We start from the raw sequence: 15653 nt of genomic DNA, 5'->3' as shown, positions 1-15653 counted from the left end.
CAGCAAAATTTCCTTGTTTCCTTCTTCTTTTCTTTCTCCTCTCATCCCAGTTAGGACCTCCTGAGCCTCAGAGTCCAAGATCTGCGGGTTCTTTCAGTTGCTTTGTTGTTTCAGCTTCCTCCAGCTTACACTTGCCCCCAGAAAAAACACCTGTGCTGAAAGACCACGGGAAAAACAAAATTCACTGGGGGATAAAAAGTGTTACAAGCAAGCCAAGGGGCAATAACAAGCCAAAACCCAGAGTCCCAAGGATGTCAGCAGCTTGTTTTTCCTCCTGTGGGCAAGGTGCAGAGCCAGCTGCATCCCCCCAGGTGCTCTGGCTGCCTCCAGGGAGCTCCTTCTGGGCTCAGCAGCTTCTCCCCACTCCAGTGCTGCCATCTCCCTCCCCAGCCCTCTGAGGATCCGTGACCCAGGTGCTGCCAGAGGGGAAAACAGTTCAGGGAAGCAGAAATAAATTCCATTTTTTTTCCCCCCAAGTGCCACCACCCTCTTAGAGCACTCAGGGCTGTGATTTCTCAAGCCCCACTGGCAGTTCACAAACGCTCCCACATCTCACTGCTGGTTATGAATGATGAGCAGCTAAAAATAGGGGCTTGTTATTGCTTTGATGAATTGAGTTTGATGCAGGAATTATGGCTACAAAGGCTTTTGGAAGTGCTGCCTGTCACTTCTGTGGCTTCTCGGAGCGCGGAGATGATCGTCTCCTCCTGGCAGATGGAAAACCACAGTTAAGGGCTCCACAAAAGCACTTTTCTCCAGGTTATTGTCTATCAGATTTGCTTCTCTGCTGTTCTTTTCCACTCTGAATCCATTAGCAAGCCAAAGAAAAGGAGTATGTAAGTAGATGTGAAAAATAGACTTTAATTCTCAGTGTTCAGATATTTGCTTAGAGGGAATGGGATAGAGGAGCTGAAATACATTCTCAGATAACAAAGTTGTTGGCGAGTTAAATCTGTAATTTGATTATTCTCAGGCTAAGTCCTTTATTCAGCTGACAAATATGGTGCAAATGCAGAGCTCTGTGAGCAGTTAAGGATTTGGGAATTGTGGTCAGAAGGAATTATTAGCTTCAATTTGTGAAGAGTTTTGGATTGCTTAGAAATGGGAGCATTTACCACTTTCCTCGGACATAATTTGTGAATAAAAAGATTAGGGGGAAGTAATCAAATCTATTCCTGTGAAGTATTTGTGCTGTGAAGTGTGAGTTGGAGTGAAGTGCAGGCAGAGAGAGATCGGTGGGAGGAACACTCAGAGCCACAAAGGCAGATTCAGCTGAGAGTCTCAACATTTTAAAGGGATTAGTTGACATTAAAAGGATTTCAAACCTTGTTTTGAACTCACAGGGCGTTAACCTGGCAGTTCAGAGGGAGAAGGACGGGGGAGTGCCATAAACATAATTTGTAGAATTGAGTGTGGATGCTTGAAAGCTCTCAGTGCCCTTCTGACAGATGGGTAGAGAGATAAATAGCTAGAGAAATAAATAGATAGGGAGATAAATAGATAAAGAGATAAATGGATGTTGTTGCTTTGCAGAGGGGGTAGAGAGCAGTGCAGAGAGGTTGAACTCCCTTATTTAACTCTCACCACAGATCTGCTGCAAGCTGCAATTTAAAGCCTGTTTTTAATATTTTCTCCCCATTCTTTTAGCAGGAATGCCAAAGGTGCTGCTCCTGCTGGGTTTGTGGCAGTTTTCTCCTCCTCACAGCCCCTCCCTGTGCTCCTGTCCCTGCAGGATCCGGCGCCTGTTCCACTACATCGTCAACCTGCGCTACTTTGAGATGGTGATCCTGATCGTCATCGCCCTCAGCAGCATCGCCCTGGCTGCAGAGGATCCTGTCCAGGCTGAGTCTCCCAGGAATGATGTGAGTGACACCCAAAATTCCCAGAATTCGGGTGTTTTTCTCCTCCTTTCGGTGTCCCATGGCGCGTTCCCATCTCCCTGTGCTGGCAAAGCAGAATTAGAGCTGTCCTTGGTAACACATTTCAATTATCTTTGTTTTGCTATCAAAATGCTCAAATTCCTGCCCCTTTCTGCTGCTTCAGCCTCACCTGAGTTTGAGAGCTTGGAAATCAGGGGTTGTGTGGCTGCTGTGGAGGAGCTGCAGAGCTCACACCCCACTGTGCAGTGGGACAGGCTGCTGGATAAACCCCTTAGGAAAGGATGTTCCAACATTTCATTTTGAAATTCCCCTTTTGCCTTGTTAAACCTGCCAAAAACACAGGGGCACTGGAGCCAGCCCTGGGTGCAGCCTGGCAAAGACCGGGGAAGTGCTGCTTTAAATCATAAATTTTAAGATGATTCAGGTTTGTGCCTAAATGAAACCCTCCCAGCAGGTGATTTTTGTCCACCCCAGCTGGATTGGATGTTTAACCTTCTCCTGGGCAGGTTATTTCAGTGTGTGGCCTTCCCTAACACACATTTCCCTTTCCCACTCAGGCTCTGAAATACCTGGATTATATATTTACAGGAGTCTTCACCTTTGAGATGGTGATCAAGGTAAGGACCTTTCCAAGCAGAAAGATTCAGATTTATTTGTGAGAAGCTGGTGCAGGGCAGAGGTGGGAAGGATGAAGAGCTTTAACTTGGGAGCAGCTCCCACAGTCAGATGCAGCAGCTTCAATCTCATATTTTATGGAGGAAAATCAGGATATCTTTGGGAGCTGTGGCTGTGTAAGAGGATGAGAGCTGGGAAGACAACAGGAGCTGCCCAGACCTTCCTGAGAAATCCCTGATCCTTCCCTTTTCCTTTGGCACTGAGCAGGAATATTAATAACTGCTGATTCTGGGTTTCAAAAAGCAGAGAACTTATCTTTTTACTCAGTAGGGTGACAGGTTTTGCCAGGACTGTGGGGCAGTGACTTCCCAGAGAGGACAATTCCATAAAATCAGGATTCAGTGTTGGGGTAAGGCAGGAGTTGGGTTTACCCGTCAGAGCAAGATGCAGAAGAGATGCAGAATAAAACCAGGATTCATTTTAATTAATTTTAATGTGTGGAAAAAAATCCTAGGGAGCAGTGAGAGCTCTCGTTTCTACAGCTCTTGGTCGAGGTTTTTTGATTTGAGCTTCATTTTTGGGAGAGTTTTCCTGCCCGTTAGAGAGGAGCAGCTTGGCCGAGTATCTCAGCAATCAGCGCAGGGTCCTTTGATCCAGAACCTTCTCCTGGCCCTTGGCAGGGTGGATTTGGGCCATGTTTTATAAAACTCTTCCTTTTCCTGGGTTTTCTCTGCAGATGATTGACCTGGGGCTGCTGCTCCACCCTGGCTCCTATTTCCGTGACCTGTGGAATATCCTGGACTTCATTGTGGTCAGTGGGGCCTTGGTGGCTTTTGCCTTCTCGTAAGTTCATTTTCCTTCTCCTCCCAAATCCCAGGGAATGGGTGACAGAGGGGGCAGGACCCTGGCACAGGGACGGTGGATGTGGAATGTTTGTGGCTCCATTTCTCACTGAAATGTTCAGTTCCTGCCCTTTTTCCTCTCCTAGGGGGTGGGATGGGAGGAAAAGAATAAACCCAACTAAAATTGTGTCCTGGAATCTGGTGAAAATGCTCCAGGCTTTAGGCTGAGCCCATTCACTGCTCATTCAAACACAAAGCCAAGATTTTTGTGACTCTCTGGCCAAGTTATTTTAAGGAAATCCCTGTAAGAGTTTGTGGCAGTTCAGTGTCTCCAGTCAGTGGTTGTGAGAATTGCTCTCATTTTGTAAAAACAATTAAAGAAATCAGCTGATAACTCCCTGAACTCTTGGCAAACCCTTATTTCCAGAGTTGTGGATATTTCTGGTTCACAACCCTTGGCTATTTCTCTCTTTTTCTCTCCTCTCTCTGTATTTCCACTGAGTTTCCCTTTTAGTGCTCCCTCCCTCAAACCCAGCTCTGTATTTGTCTCTAAAATAATACCCCAAGTTCTTCTTTCATGTCAAGGAGGATTTTGAGCAACAAACACGCAGAAATTACTCTTTAAAAATTAAGATTAGCTTCTCATTTGCTCCTTTTTTTCCTGGGAAATTGCGGGTCCTTCCAACCTTCAGGAGCTGGAGAGCGGAAAGAAATTTTCCACTCGGATTTTTTTCTTGTTTGTAAATCCTTTCCTGAGAAACAACAGCAGAGACCTGGAAAGAGTTTAATCTTCTGCTAAATTAGCCCCGAGCAATTAGGGGAATGTTCATCATCCCTGCACTCAGCGGTTTGTGGACACCACGATTAGAGGAGAGGAAATTGTTTCATTTGCTAATGAGAATTAGCAGCGTTTCACTCTCTAATGAGAGAAGCATCCACCTTTATCAGGGAGCCTCGGAGCGTGGCTGGGCTGCTTTAACCTGGCAGGAATTTTTTAAGCAGAGCCAAAATCCCTGCTCCTCCCTCAACTCTGCACACACACACACACAAAAAAAATGCTCAAAATGTTGCCCTTTCTGGTAAAATGTTCCTCAGCGATTTTTTCGTTTTCTGAGCTGTCAAAATTCCCCTCACATCGTGGCTGTGAGATTTGTAATTTAGATCTGCTTTACTTCAGTGCAAATGCTGAATACAAATAAACCCTCGAAGTTAAATGGGCCCGAAATTGGATGGATGGGATTGATATTTTAGGTGTGATTTTTGGGGATGTTGAAATCTGGGCTGTGCCTGATCCTTCACCAAATGAGTCAGGTCTTGGAGAAAATCATATTCAACATATTTCAAAGGGATGCTGCCCTCCCCTCTTTAAACATTTTGTCTCTCATTAAAAATCAGGTTTTTGGAGGAGCTGACTGCTCTGTCCTAAGCGAAATTGTCTTGGTGAATGTCCTGCTAACTTAAAATTTAATATTCAAAACCAAGCTGCTTTTTAAGCTTGACTAGTGTGGGGTTTTATTTCCCTGCACGTGAAATGTATCTGTGGAACATCTTTCACAACTAAACTGACTTAATCAAAAATTCAACTCAAAAAAGCAACATTAGAACCTAACAAAGCTCCTGTGAATTGAAGAGAGGTAGAGAAGTAAAATAATCACAAAAAACAACACAACCCAAAGTCTGGGGTTCCATGAGAATTTCTCTTTTCTGTCAGGAATTCAAACTTCCAAGACTGATGGGAGCCCTCCAGAGCATCTCTGTGCTGTGAGAACAAACCTCAGGCTCTGCCTTTAAAACATCTTCTCTTTGAACACGATTTTCTTTTCAGGGAGATTTTCCTTGCTCGAGTTACGGATTAAAATGAATAATTTTTAATCTTTCTGAGGCTTTTCGTGCTCAGGTTTTTTTCTGTTGCTCGTGTTGGGCCATGAATATCTAACAGCACCTCATCAGCCTCTAAATAAATTACTTCTACATCCCCTGCCTGTGCTTTATAATGGGTGCCCCAAGCTGCTTTTATTTTCCACTGTGAGTGAGTTTTGAGCAGGGTTTTGCAGCCAGGGACTGCATAAACCCTGCCTAGTTACTGTCTCCCAGATTAAAGTCAGACAAGCTTATTTGTGAGACTCAGGAAAATCTGAATTTCTCCTGTGATTTTTCTGCTTTCTGTAAGCCCCGCTCCTCATCCCCGTTCCAGGAGGCAGAATCCAATCCTGGGAATGCCTGCAGGCTCCCAAAATCTGCAAAATCAGTCATTCCTAGGAAATTACCTTTCCCTGCTCCAGTTCTGAATGCTGGCAGGGTTCTGTGACTTAGGCCCAGCTCCTGGCTTGGTTAAACCAGATGGACACACAGAGCCAGCTGAATGTTGATAATCCCAAAAAGGAGCTTCTGGACACTCTTTGTTGTTCAGTTGGATTTTTCCAGCAAATCCTACAGCCCTGTCACCCTCCTCAGTGTCACTAAAAATGGGATTTAATGTGCTTGTCACCGCTTGGTTTGCAAGAACCCACAGCTGCCACGTGTGAGGTGGGATTTAATTCATGTTTCTGGCCTCCTCCCTGTCCACTGGAGGTGATGTGAACCAACTTCTTGCTGAATTAACCCATCCCTAAAAAACCTGGGAAAATCAGAGCTCCCTGAAACTCTCCCATCTGGAATATTGCAGCAGCCTGTGTTAATTTCAGCATTTGAGATGGTATCAGCCACTGGTACAAGATTGATAAAATCCAGCTCTCAAAAGCAGCCATGGGTTTTCTTTCTGCCTGCAGCTCTTTAGAAGCAGCTCTGTGGTTAGAAAAATAAAAAATAAATGTCAAGCAACACCCCCAGAGTGATGCTGGGAACAATAAGATGATGATGATAATAATAATAATATCTTCCATTTAGCAAAGCATTTCAAAGAGAAATCCCTTTCTTTTTCTGGAGATAAACATGCCACAAACACCCAGACACATTTGAGTCCTGAGGGAAGTGGAAGCAAACATAAAAACCCATGGAAACTTGTCACCAAAATCTCTCAGCCCCAGGTGCAAAATGTACTTGGGAGGAACAGCTGAGGGAGAGCAGCAAAGATTTGGCCTGGAAAGGTTTGGAACGGAGGAAAGGCGGCTGAGATGCCCAGAATTTCAGGATGCTCTTGGAACAAAACAAATAATGGAGGTGATCCCTCCCCAAGTGGGAGAGAAGAGAGCTGTGGAGGTGTTTTTCCCAGTGGAAGGGCTGATCCAGCAGGGAATTTGGGATTTCAGAGCTTTCCCTGCTGGTTTATCCCGTGGAGTTGGTGGGAGTGGGCCAGGGGCTGGGGGATCTCTCTGATGTTTCTGTTTGTCATTGACTCTGCTCTTTCTTTGTCTTCTCCTCGCTGGAATCTCTCTCTAGGAGTTTCATGGGGTAATATGTTCTTCCTGTCTCTTGCTGCTCTGTTTTGCCTGTCCAACCTGTGTCCACACACTTTGCCACTGTGGAGACAACCCAGCCATGTTCCACCCATCCCATCGGCTCCTCCGTCCCTTTACTGCTCATTATCCAGTGAAATGTGTTATTTTTCCTCATCCATCCTGATTTTCCTTCAGCAGAGATAGGAACAGACTAGAAATCCAAGGCAGAGAGTCAAAAACAAACCCACGTGGAGATATCTCTGTACCAAAAGGATTTGAGGGGCTGACCCAATGATGGGTGAGGTACAATTCATTAAAATCTTCATAACCAGGTTTAAAGGAGCAGTTTGAGTTTCTTTTAGAGGATTTCACCTCTAAACAGCCAAGCTGGAAGCTCCAGGACTAATTCAGTGCAGTGTGGGCAGTGAGGCCCAGCTGGGATCCAGGCTCTGAATTTGGGGAAAGCCTCTGACATGAAAACAGAGCGCAGGGAGATTTTTGCAGGGGTGATTTGTGAAGAAGAGGGTACCAAAAATTGTGTTTAACCCTGTGCAAGTGGCAGTTTTGCTGTCAGTGCAGGGGCAGGGTGGGAGGCAGAGCTGTGTGCTCTGTCCCCACATTCCAGGAGCTCCAGGGGGATCCTCCACAGCAAGGAGAAGGATGCCAAGAAAAGCCCAGGAAAATCTGGCATTTGCTTCTCTCCTCTCTCTAGGAAAGCAGAGGATTTAGGGCAGGAAGAGAGAGGCTTTGGGCAGGGTGGGGTGACCTCATTCACTCTTCCAGGGAGGAATTCACTCTGCCAGGAGGATTCCAGGCAATCACAGAAGGCAGAGGCTCCACCTCACCCTGAATTTTTGATGCCCTGACTCTGAGGGGTTCGTGTCACCTGAAATCAGAGCTGCTGGCAGCAGCAGCAGGAACAGGCAGCTTCCATTTGAACGAACCACTAAATTTTTAAAGGCTCTTTTATTTATTAAAGGGAGAAAAGGCTCTGCAAAGCTCTTTTAAAATATTCTTAATGTTTTAAATAAACAGGCAGAAAACTGACACAGAAAACAACAACAAAACAGCACTGGCCTAATGGGCCCAAAACTGATCTAATGCAAATTTTTTTGGTGGCATTCTCATTTTTTTCTCATTTTTATTTATTTTTTTCTTTTTCTTGCTGTCAGCCTTTATCCTGTGCTCCTCTTTAGCTCTTATTCGAGATTCAGCTCTCCTGAATGCTGCAGTTGTTATTCTGCAGTCAATTAAAACCTTGTCCTTCCACAGCAATTTATTTTTGTCGTGAGGAATATTCAGGTCAGATGTGTGCTTGGATTCACCTTTTGACTGAATCCCAGCTCCATCTGGATCTTTTATTTCCTTGAACATCTGGCTTTGTATGGAAGCAGCAAAAAAATCCCAATGTTGGCAGAGAGGGATCTTGAAAACACCCAAGCCCAACCCTTAGGGTTTTATTTGACAGAAGAGTTGTAGAGGATCCTTTTAATTAAAATGCAATTTGTATCACTCTAGGTCAGAGCACCAGGAAAAGCTTTTCCTATACCAGGGACCTTTACTGTGACAAAAAAATGGGATTTTTTTTTTTTTTCTTTTCCCCCTCAGGATTCTCTATATGGCTCAGAGCATAAATCCCATTAAGATTTAATTGTCTCACGCTCTTTATTTGCTTAAGTGCCTGAATGGAAAAAAAAAATCAGTCAGCCCTTCTTAGTGTCCTCTGCTGAGGCAGAAGGAATTCCGTGTGACTGGAGCTGTCTGAGCTCACTCATCCATTCCAGGGAAAAGCAGGAGCCAGGATTTGCTCTGCCCCACGTCTCTTTAACCTTTCCTGGAAATATCAAATCCACAGAAATCCTTGTTTTGGGTGTGGAGAGCAGGGAAATGTGTGTTCTCATTCTCGAGGCCTCGTTAGCACAGCTGTTAATTGGCACAACAGCAGCGTGGTTCATTCAGGTCTCCTGGAATGGGGAATGTGGGAATATTTATTTATCAGAGAAAAATAATATAATATAATATAATATAATATAATATAATATAATATAATATAATATAATATAATATAATATAATATAATATAATATAATATAATATAATATAATATAATATAATATAATATAATATAATATAATATAATATAATATAATATAATATAATATAATATAATATAATATAATGTAATGTAATGTAATGTAATATATATAATGTAATATAATATAATGTAGTGTAATGTAATGTAATATAATATAATATAATGTAATATAATACAATATAATATAACATAACATAACATAACAGAACATAATATATATAATGTAATATAATATATATAATGTAATATAATATAATATATATAATATAATATAATATAATATAATTTAATATAAAATATAAAATATAAAATATAAAAGCTCTGCTGGCAGTGTCTGCTTCATCTAGAGCAAATCAAAGGTCTCTAATGAGAATTAAATAGTGTTTTTTAAAATATGTAATAGTTACTTTGTGGCTTTCAATCAGTGCTGTAGCTCTGGCAGTAAATCCAGTGCCTGGCTTTAGAGCCAATGATCAGGGCTCAGCTGGGATGGATTAAAATGGCCCCAAAAGAGCTCTGAAGGACAGAGGGACAAGACAGGGACCCGTCCATCCTGTTCTCCCTCTTGTGGAAAGGAAATCTCTCAAGTTATATATCCCTGGGATACAACCCAGAGCCCTCCAAGAACTCCTGTGTCTCCCTCTTGCTGCATTTCCAGACAGCTGCAGTGGCTGGAGCTGGGGCAGGAACGTGCTTTGGGCTGCAGGTTCTGGTCCAGTGTTACTGTTGAGCAGTACAGGGTTAGGAGTGAGGTCTGCATCCTTTGGGGGTGGATGGATTTCCAGACAGACATTTCCAGGCCCCAGCAGGCTCAGCCAGCCACAGAACTGGGTGATTTCCTCTCCTCTTGGTGTTCCCCCCCAGCACAGGGCGCAGGGCAGGGTGGGGGAAGCTTTGTCCTTCACAAACCTCCGTGGGTCTCTGGGCTCTCTCGTACTTCCATTATTTCCCTCTTGGAGCAGAGGAATGTTCAGTTCAGCAGCCTGGAGAGCACAGAATAGGTGTGTCAGCATCTGTCCACACGTTCCTCATTCCCACCTGTGTCCCCTCAGAGCTGTCCCAGACCCCAACCTCCAGCCATGAATAAAACTCTGTCCCAGATTTCCATCCCATCTTCCACTCCATGTGAAACGAAGGGAATGTCGTTGTTTTGCCGTGGGGTTGGAAGAAGATGCACCCTTTGTCTTCTTTCATTCCTTTATTTTGGAAGTGCACGAGGAAAGGAACTCTGTCTTTCCCCTAAAACCCCTCTTGATGTGAACAAGAGGAACCTTCTCGAGCCTTGCACTCGGTTTTGACAAAACCTAAACCCCAAATGTGACTGACAGCACCTGCATGAGTGGGGAGCTGCCCCAGCACTGTTCCAGGCATGTAATATATTGCCATATTACATGTTCCTGCATGGGATTGGTGGCATGTCCTCCAGGGGAGGCTCAGGGATGAGGGAACAGGCTCTGACCTCCAGGAGAGCTCTGTCCCTCACCAGGGAGGCTCCCGAACCCTCTTGGCACAACGTTCCTGCCAGAGAAGTGCAGGGAGAAACACCCCCTGCCTCATCCAGAAACTCCCCCTTCCTCATCCAGAAACTTCCCCTCCCTCATCCAGAAACTCCCCCTTCCTCATCCAGAAACTTCCCCTCCCTCATCCAGAAACTGCCCCTCCCTCATCCAGAAACTTCCCCTGCCTCATCCAGAAACTCCCCCTCCCTCATCCAGAAACTCCCCCTCCCTCATCCAGAAACTTCCCCTGCCTCATCCAGAAACTCCCCCTCCCTCATCCAGAAACTCCCCCTGCCTCATCCAGAAACTTCCCCTGCCTCATCCAGAAACTCCCCCTCCCTCATCCAGAAACTCCCCCTGCCTCATCCAGAAACTTCCCCTGCCTCATCCAGAAACTTCCCCTGCCTCATCCAGAAACTCCCCCTCCCTCATCCAGAAACTTCCCCTCCCTCATCCAGAAACTGCCCCTGCCTCACCCAGTTGGGAGGGAGGAGCCATGTGTGGTTTTGTCCCTTCTCCTGCTGGGAATGGGATGGAGGAGCTGATCCTCCTGTCCCGGTGCCTCTGCCCTGGCTGGGAGCGTTGTCCAGGTGTGGAGTCGGGGCAGGAACGGCCCCAGGTCCTGGTGAGTGGCTGGGAGGTGACAAAGCCTGGCCAGCACCTGTGGCTGAGCCCTGCCAGGACCCTGTCCTGCCCCTGCCTTCTCCTCCGTGCTGCTGGAGACATCCCAGGTGAGGCTGGGTCATCCTGGTGAGGATGGACACAAAACCTGTCAGAACATCCCCAAACCCAACCAATTCCACCACCAAAGCCACCCTGGATCCCCACAAACACCCAGTGAGCGACCTGGGGAGCAAATGATTCCCTCTGTTGTTCTTGTGCCTTTTTCTCCCTTGCAGAGGAACCAAGGGCAAGGACATCAACACCATCAAATCCCTGCGAGTCCTGCGTGTGCTCAGGCCCCTGAAGACCATAAAACGGCTGCCAAAACTAAAGGTTAGAAAATAACCCAAATTTTCCCTTCTCTGGAGGTTTCTGGCTGATCTGAGTGGAAGCTGGTGGACTCCAATTAATCCAAGTTGTTTCTGCTGCTTTTTTGCAATGAATCTCTTTGGCAGATGAGCATAAACAGCTGGGCAGATGTTGAGGAAATGTCAAATACTTGGGTGCTTTTGCAAACATCCTGGGCAATGTTAGGGATTCTTGTGGGTCTACGTGAAAATAAAACCTCTACAAATAGAAAAAAAAATGCAAATAAATTAAATTACAGTTCATAAGCTCTTCAATGTGATAAAGGAGAAAATGGGGTTGGGAGGGTTCGGCTTTCCCTAGAGAATTTAACATGAATAATGCAAGGTTTTCCACAGGCTGTCCAAAGAGATTTGTCATTGCTATGGGAGAAGCTTTAATTTATTAATCTTTCTGTTAAAGAATCCGTCATTCAGGGATTTATCCCTAGAACACTGATCTAAAAAGTAAAATAAATTTAATAACCTATGATTACTCATCTAACACCAACAATTTGAGGTACAGGCAGGTCCTGCAAAGAGAGAATGGAAGGAGTTAACAAAACTCAGTAATTTCTGAGGTTTGGGGACTCTTCAGTACCTTTTGTGAGCTGTTTTCTGTGAGAGCTGGGGAAAAAACAATGATTATTTTGGAAGGCTGAAAATGTGTTTGACAATTCCTGTTTTCCCATCAAAACAAGGCTCAGCAGTTCTGTAGATTTGCTTTTGTCTGAGCCCACCATTTATGCTTAAATAATTTCAGTTTTATGCACACTAAATTTATCTGGAAAGGAACAGTAATGTTGAACCATGTGGAATTTCATGTAGGATTTCTGAGCTGATCAGAGGGATTTCCATCAGGATTCCTGGGCTGATCAGAAGGATTTCCATCAGGATTTCTGGGCTGATCACAGGGATTTCCATCAGGATTCCTGGGCTGATCAGAGGGATTTCCATCAGGATTCCTGGGCTGATCACAGGGATTTCCATCAGGATTCCTGGGCTGATCAGAGGGATTTCCATCAGGATTCCTGGGCTGATCACAGGGATTTCCATCAGGATTCCTGGGCTGATCAGAAGGATTTCCATCAGGATTTCTGGGTTGATCACAGGGATTTCCATCAGGATTCCTGGGCTGATCACAGGGATTTCCATCAGGATTTCTGAGCTGAGCAGAAGGATTTCCATCAGGATTTCTGGGTTGATCACAGGGATTTCCATCAGGATTTCTGAGCTGATCAGAAGTATTTCCATCAGGATTCCTGTGTTGATCAGAGGGATTTCCATCAGGATTTCTGGGCTGATCACAGGGATTTCCATCAGGATTCCTGGGCTGATCACAGGGATTTCCATCTGGATTTCTGGGCTGATCACAGGGATTTCCATCTGGATTTCTGGGTTGATCAGAAGGATTTCCATCAGGATTTCTGGGCTGATCAGAAGGATTTCCATCAGGATTTCTGAGCTGATCACAGGGATTTCCATCAGGATTTCTGGGCTGATCAGAAGGATTTCCATCAGGATTCCTGGGCTGATCAGAAGGATTTCCATCAGGATTCATGGGTTGATCACAGGGATTTCCATCAGGATTCATGGGTTGATCACAGGGATTTCCATCAGGATTCCTGGGCTGATTAGAAGGATTTCCATCAGGATTTCTGAGCTGATCAGAAGGATTTCCATCAGGATTTCTGAGCTGATCAGAGGGATTTCCATCAGGATTTCTGGGTTGATCAGAAGGATTTCCATCAGGATTTCTGGGTTGATCACAGGGATTTCCATCAGGATTTCTGGGCTGATCACAGGGATTTCCATCAGGATTCCTGGGCTGATCACAGGGATTTCCATCAGGATTCCTGGGCTGATCAGAGGGATTTCCATCAGGATTCATGGGCTGATCAGAGGGATTTCCATCAGGATTCCTGGGCTGATCACAGGGATTTCCATCAGGATTTCTGGGTTGATCAGAGTGATTTCCATCAGGATTCATGGGCTGATCAGGAGTGTAATTCTTTAAATGATTCTCCTCCATTCAGAGGAACAGGAGCAGGATTGAACAAACCCTGTGCTTGGGCAGGGACCTCTCAGTTTCTGGTATTATGACAAACTTCTGACTAAAATGAAACTGCAAATTACTTGTAATGAATCAGGGCCTCATACCCACGTAGGAAATGGATTAGAGGAGTTCTTAGCAGGGAGTTCAGGAGTGCACATGCTGACTACATTACTCACACCTCATTTTGACAGACAGCTCTTTAGAAAAATATTTATTCAAAGCATTTGGTTGTTTTGTTTCTCTTATTTTTTTTTTTCCTTATTATTCCAACAGTTTTTACCCAACCACTGGAAGTAAAATCAAAACAAGTGCAATTTTCATTTTATAATGAAATGTTTGCTCAGGACTAATATTGTCTTGACAAGCTGTGATTGTCTTTGTAAATGTTATGAGCAGCATCAGAAAATTCAGTGGCACAGCCGAAGTTGTTGATAAAGCAGGAGATGAAGGAAGCTGGAGTTGTTTCTCACAGCTTTGGGAAGTGAAAATCCATGGAAGCATCCATGGGTTGTGGGATGAGTAATGAGTCCCAAATGAGAGGGATTTGGGTGGGATATTGGGAAGGAATTGCTCCCTGTGAGGGTGTGGCTGCCCCTGGATCTCTGGAAGCCTGGGATAGTGGGAGGTGGCAATGAGATGATCTTTAAATCCTTTCCAACCCAAACCCTCCCGTGATTCCCAGAGTGTGGTCAAATGGTGGATGCCAAGATTTTTGGATGAACTTTTCCTTTCTTCCCACCCCTTGACCTTGTCCCCCTGCACCCCCAGGCTGTCTTTGACTGCGTGGTGAACTCCCTGAAGAACGTCCTCAACATCCTCATCGTTTACATGCTCTTCATGTTCATCTTCGCCGTCATCGCCGTGCAGCTCTTCAAGGGCCGCTTCTTCTACTGCACAGATGAGTCCAAGGAGCTGGAGAAGGACTGCAGGTACAGCTGGGAGCAGGGAATGTGGGAGGGAGCAGCTTCCTCCACCTCCCCAGGCTGGGGATGTGCTGAGTGGGAAGAGTCTCCTGTAAATAAATCAATAATTCAGCACAGGTACCCTGGAGGTGAATTTTCCCTTCTTTAACAGCTGTGTCATTCCTGGCTCTGATCTTCAGGATACAGGGGAGGCAGCTTCTTTCCTGGGAAAGCTGAGTGGGATTTTTGAGAAGGGATTTTGGTAGTGTGACTCCTCTTTCCACTTGTTGCCTCGATTCTTAGAGCTCCTATGAATTAGAAAATACACACTGAATAAATAATCAGAAGCGTGGGACATTAAAGAGCCTCTAATTAATGAGGAGAAGGACAGGATGTGAATATCTTAAAAGCCCTGTCATGCTTTGTCCTTCCCAGCAGGCTGGCAAGGTGTGTTCCTAATTATGGAAAATGATGTGAAATTACAGAATAGGGTGGATTGGAGAGGTTCTCCACACTCCAGGCCCCTCAAAGTGGGATATATTTAGGAATTAGATCCAGTCCTGGAGAGGGAGCCAGAGATGTTTCCCCATCAAGCAGAAGTTTTCTGTCGGGTCAGACAATTTAGGGGCCAGCATGGTGTTAATGGCTGGCTTTGCCTAATGAATGAATGAATGAATGGATGCCCTGACTAAAATTTCTTTCATTTTCAGGCCTCAAGTCCAGTTCCCGTGGCTAAAACTGGCTCCAAAATTTGCCTTTACTTCTGTCACAGACCTTGAGGGAATCTCTTTGTCTTTAACCCACAGCACAGTCCAGACTGTGCTGCTGGGCCTTTCCAATTCTCCTAAGAAATGCCTGATCTCATTGGCTCCAAATCTCTTTTTCCTAGGGGTCAGTACCTCGATTATGAAAAAAATGAGGTGGAGGCACAGCCCAGGGAATGGAAAAAATACGAATTCCACTACGACAACGTGCTCTGGGCTCTGCTCACGCTCTTCACCGTGTCCACAGGGGAAGGGTGGCCAACGTGAGTACAAGGCACTGGCAGGGGCTGATGGTGCAGGTAAAGCAGGTCCCCAAAGCTCTGAGGGACAGCAGGTGACCTGGGAAATGAGAAAAATCTTCTGTCAGCTGAGTTTTGTGTGATTCTTGGGTGAACCAGCAGGCAGAGCTCTGCGTTCTCCTTGCTGCCCTGAGCTCACACCAGGATGCTCAGAAAGTTTTTGGTTCTTGCTTCAGCCTTTTGGACTCACACACCTTTCTCAGGGGTAAAGCTGATAATGGAAATGTAAGAAAATAAAGGGGAAAAAGTATTGTGAGCTCTGCTGAAAGTCTGCTGGGCGTGACAGGCCCCAAATGACATTTCCTGTTCAGCACACG

The 15653-nt window shown here is 45.2% G+C and overlaps 1 protein-coding gene across 1 annotated transcript in view; it reads left to right on the top strand.

Moving 5' to 3' along the window:
* Positions 1-15052, top strand: part of CACNA1B (calcium voltage-gated channel subunit alpha1 B) — a 182184-nt gene extending 167132 nt beyond the window's left edge. Inside the window, exons 22-27 of the mRNA XM_058854000.1 lie at positions 1733-1862; positions 2438-2497; positions 3232-3338; positions 11208-11304; positions 14140-14300; positions 15046-15052. Of these exons, the coding sequence (XP_058709983.1) occupies positions 1733-1862; positions 2438-2497; positions 3232-3338; positions 11208-11304; positions 14140-14300; positions 15046-15052 (562 nt within the window). The remainder of the gene's footprint in view (positions 1-1732; positions 1863-2437; positions 2498-3231; positions 3339-11207; positions 11305-14139; positions 14301-15045) is intronic.
* The last annotated feature ends 601 nt before the right edge of the window (positions 15053-15653 follow it).

Source organism: Poecile atricapillus, chromosome 20 (assembly GCF_030490865.1).
Source record: "Poecile atricapillus isolate bPoeAtr1 chromosome 20, bPoeAtr1.hap1, whole genome shotgun sequence".
Lineage (NCBI taxonomy): Eukaryota > Metazoa > Chordata > Aves > Passeriformes > Paridae > Poecile > Poecile atricapillus.
This window is presented reverse-complemented; position numbering and strand designations above follow the sequence as displayed.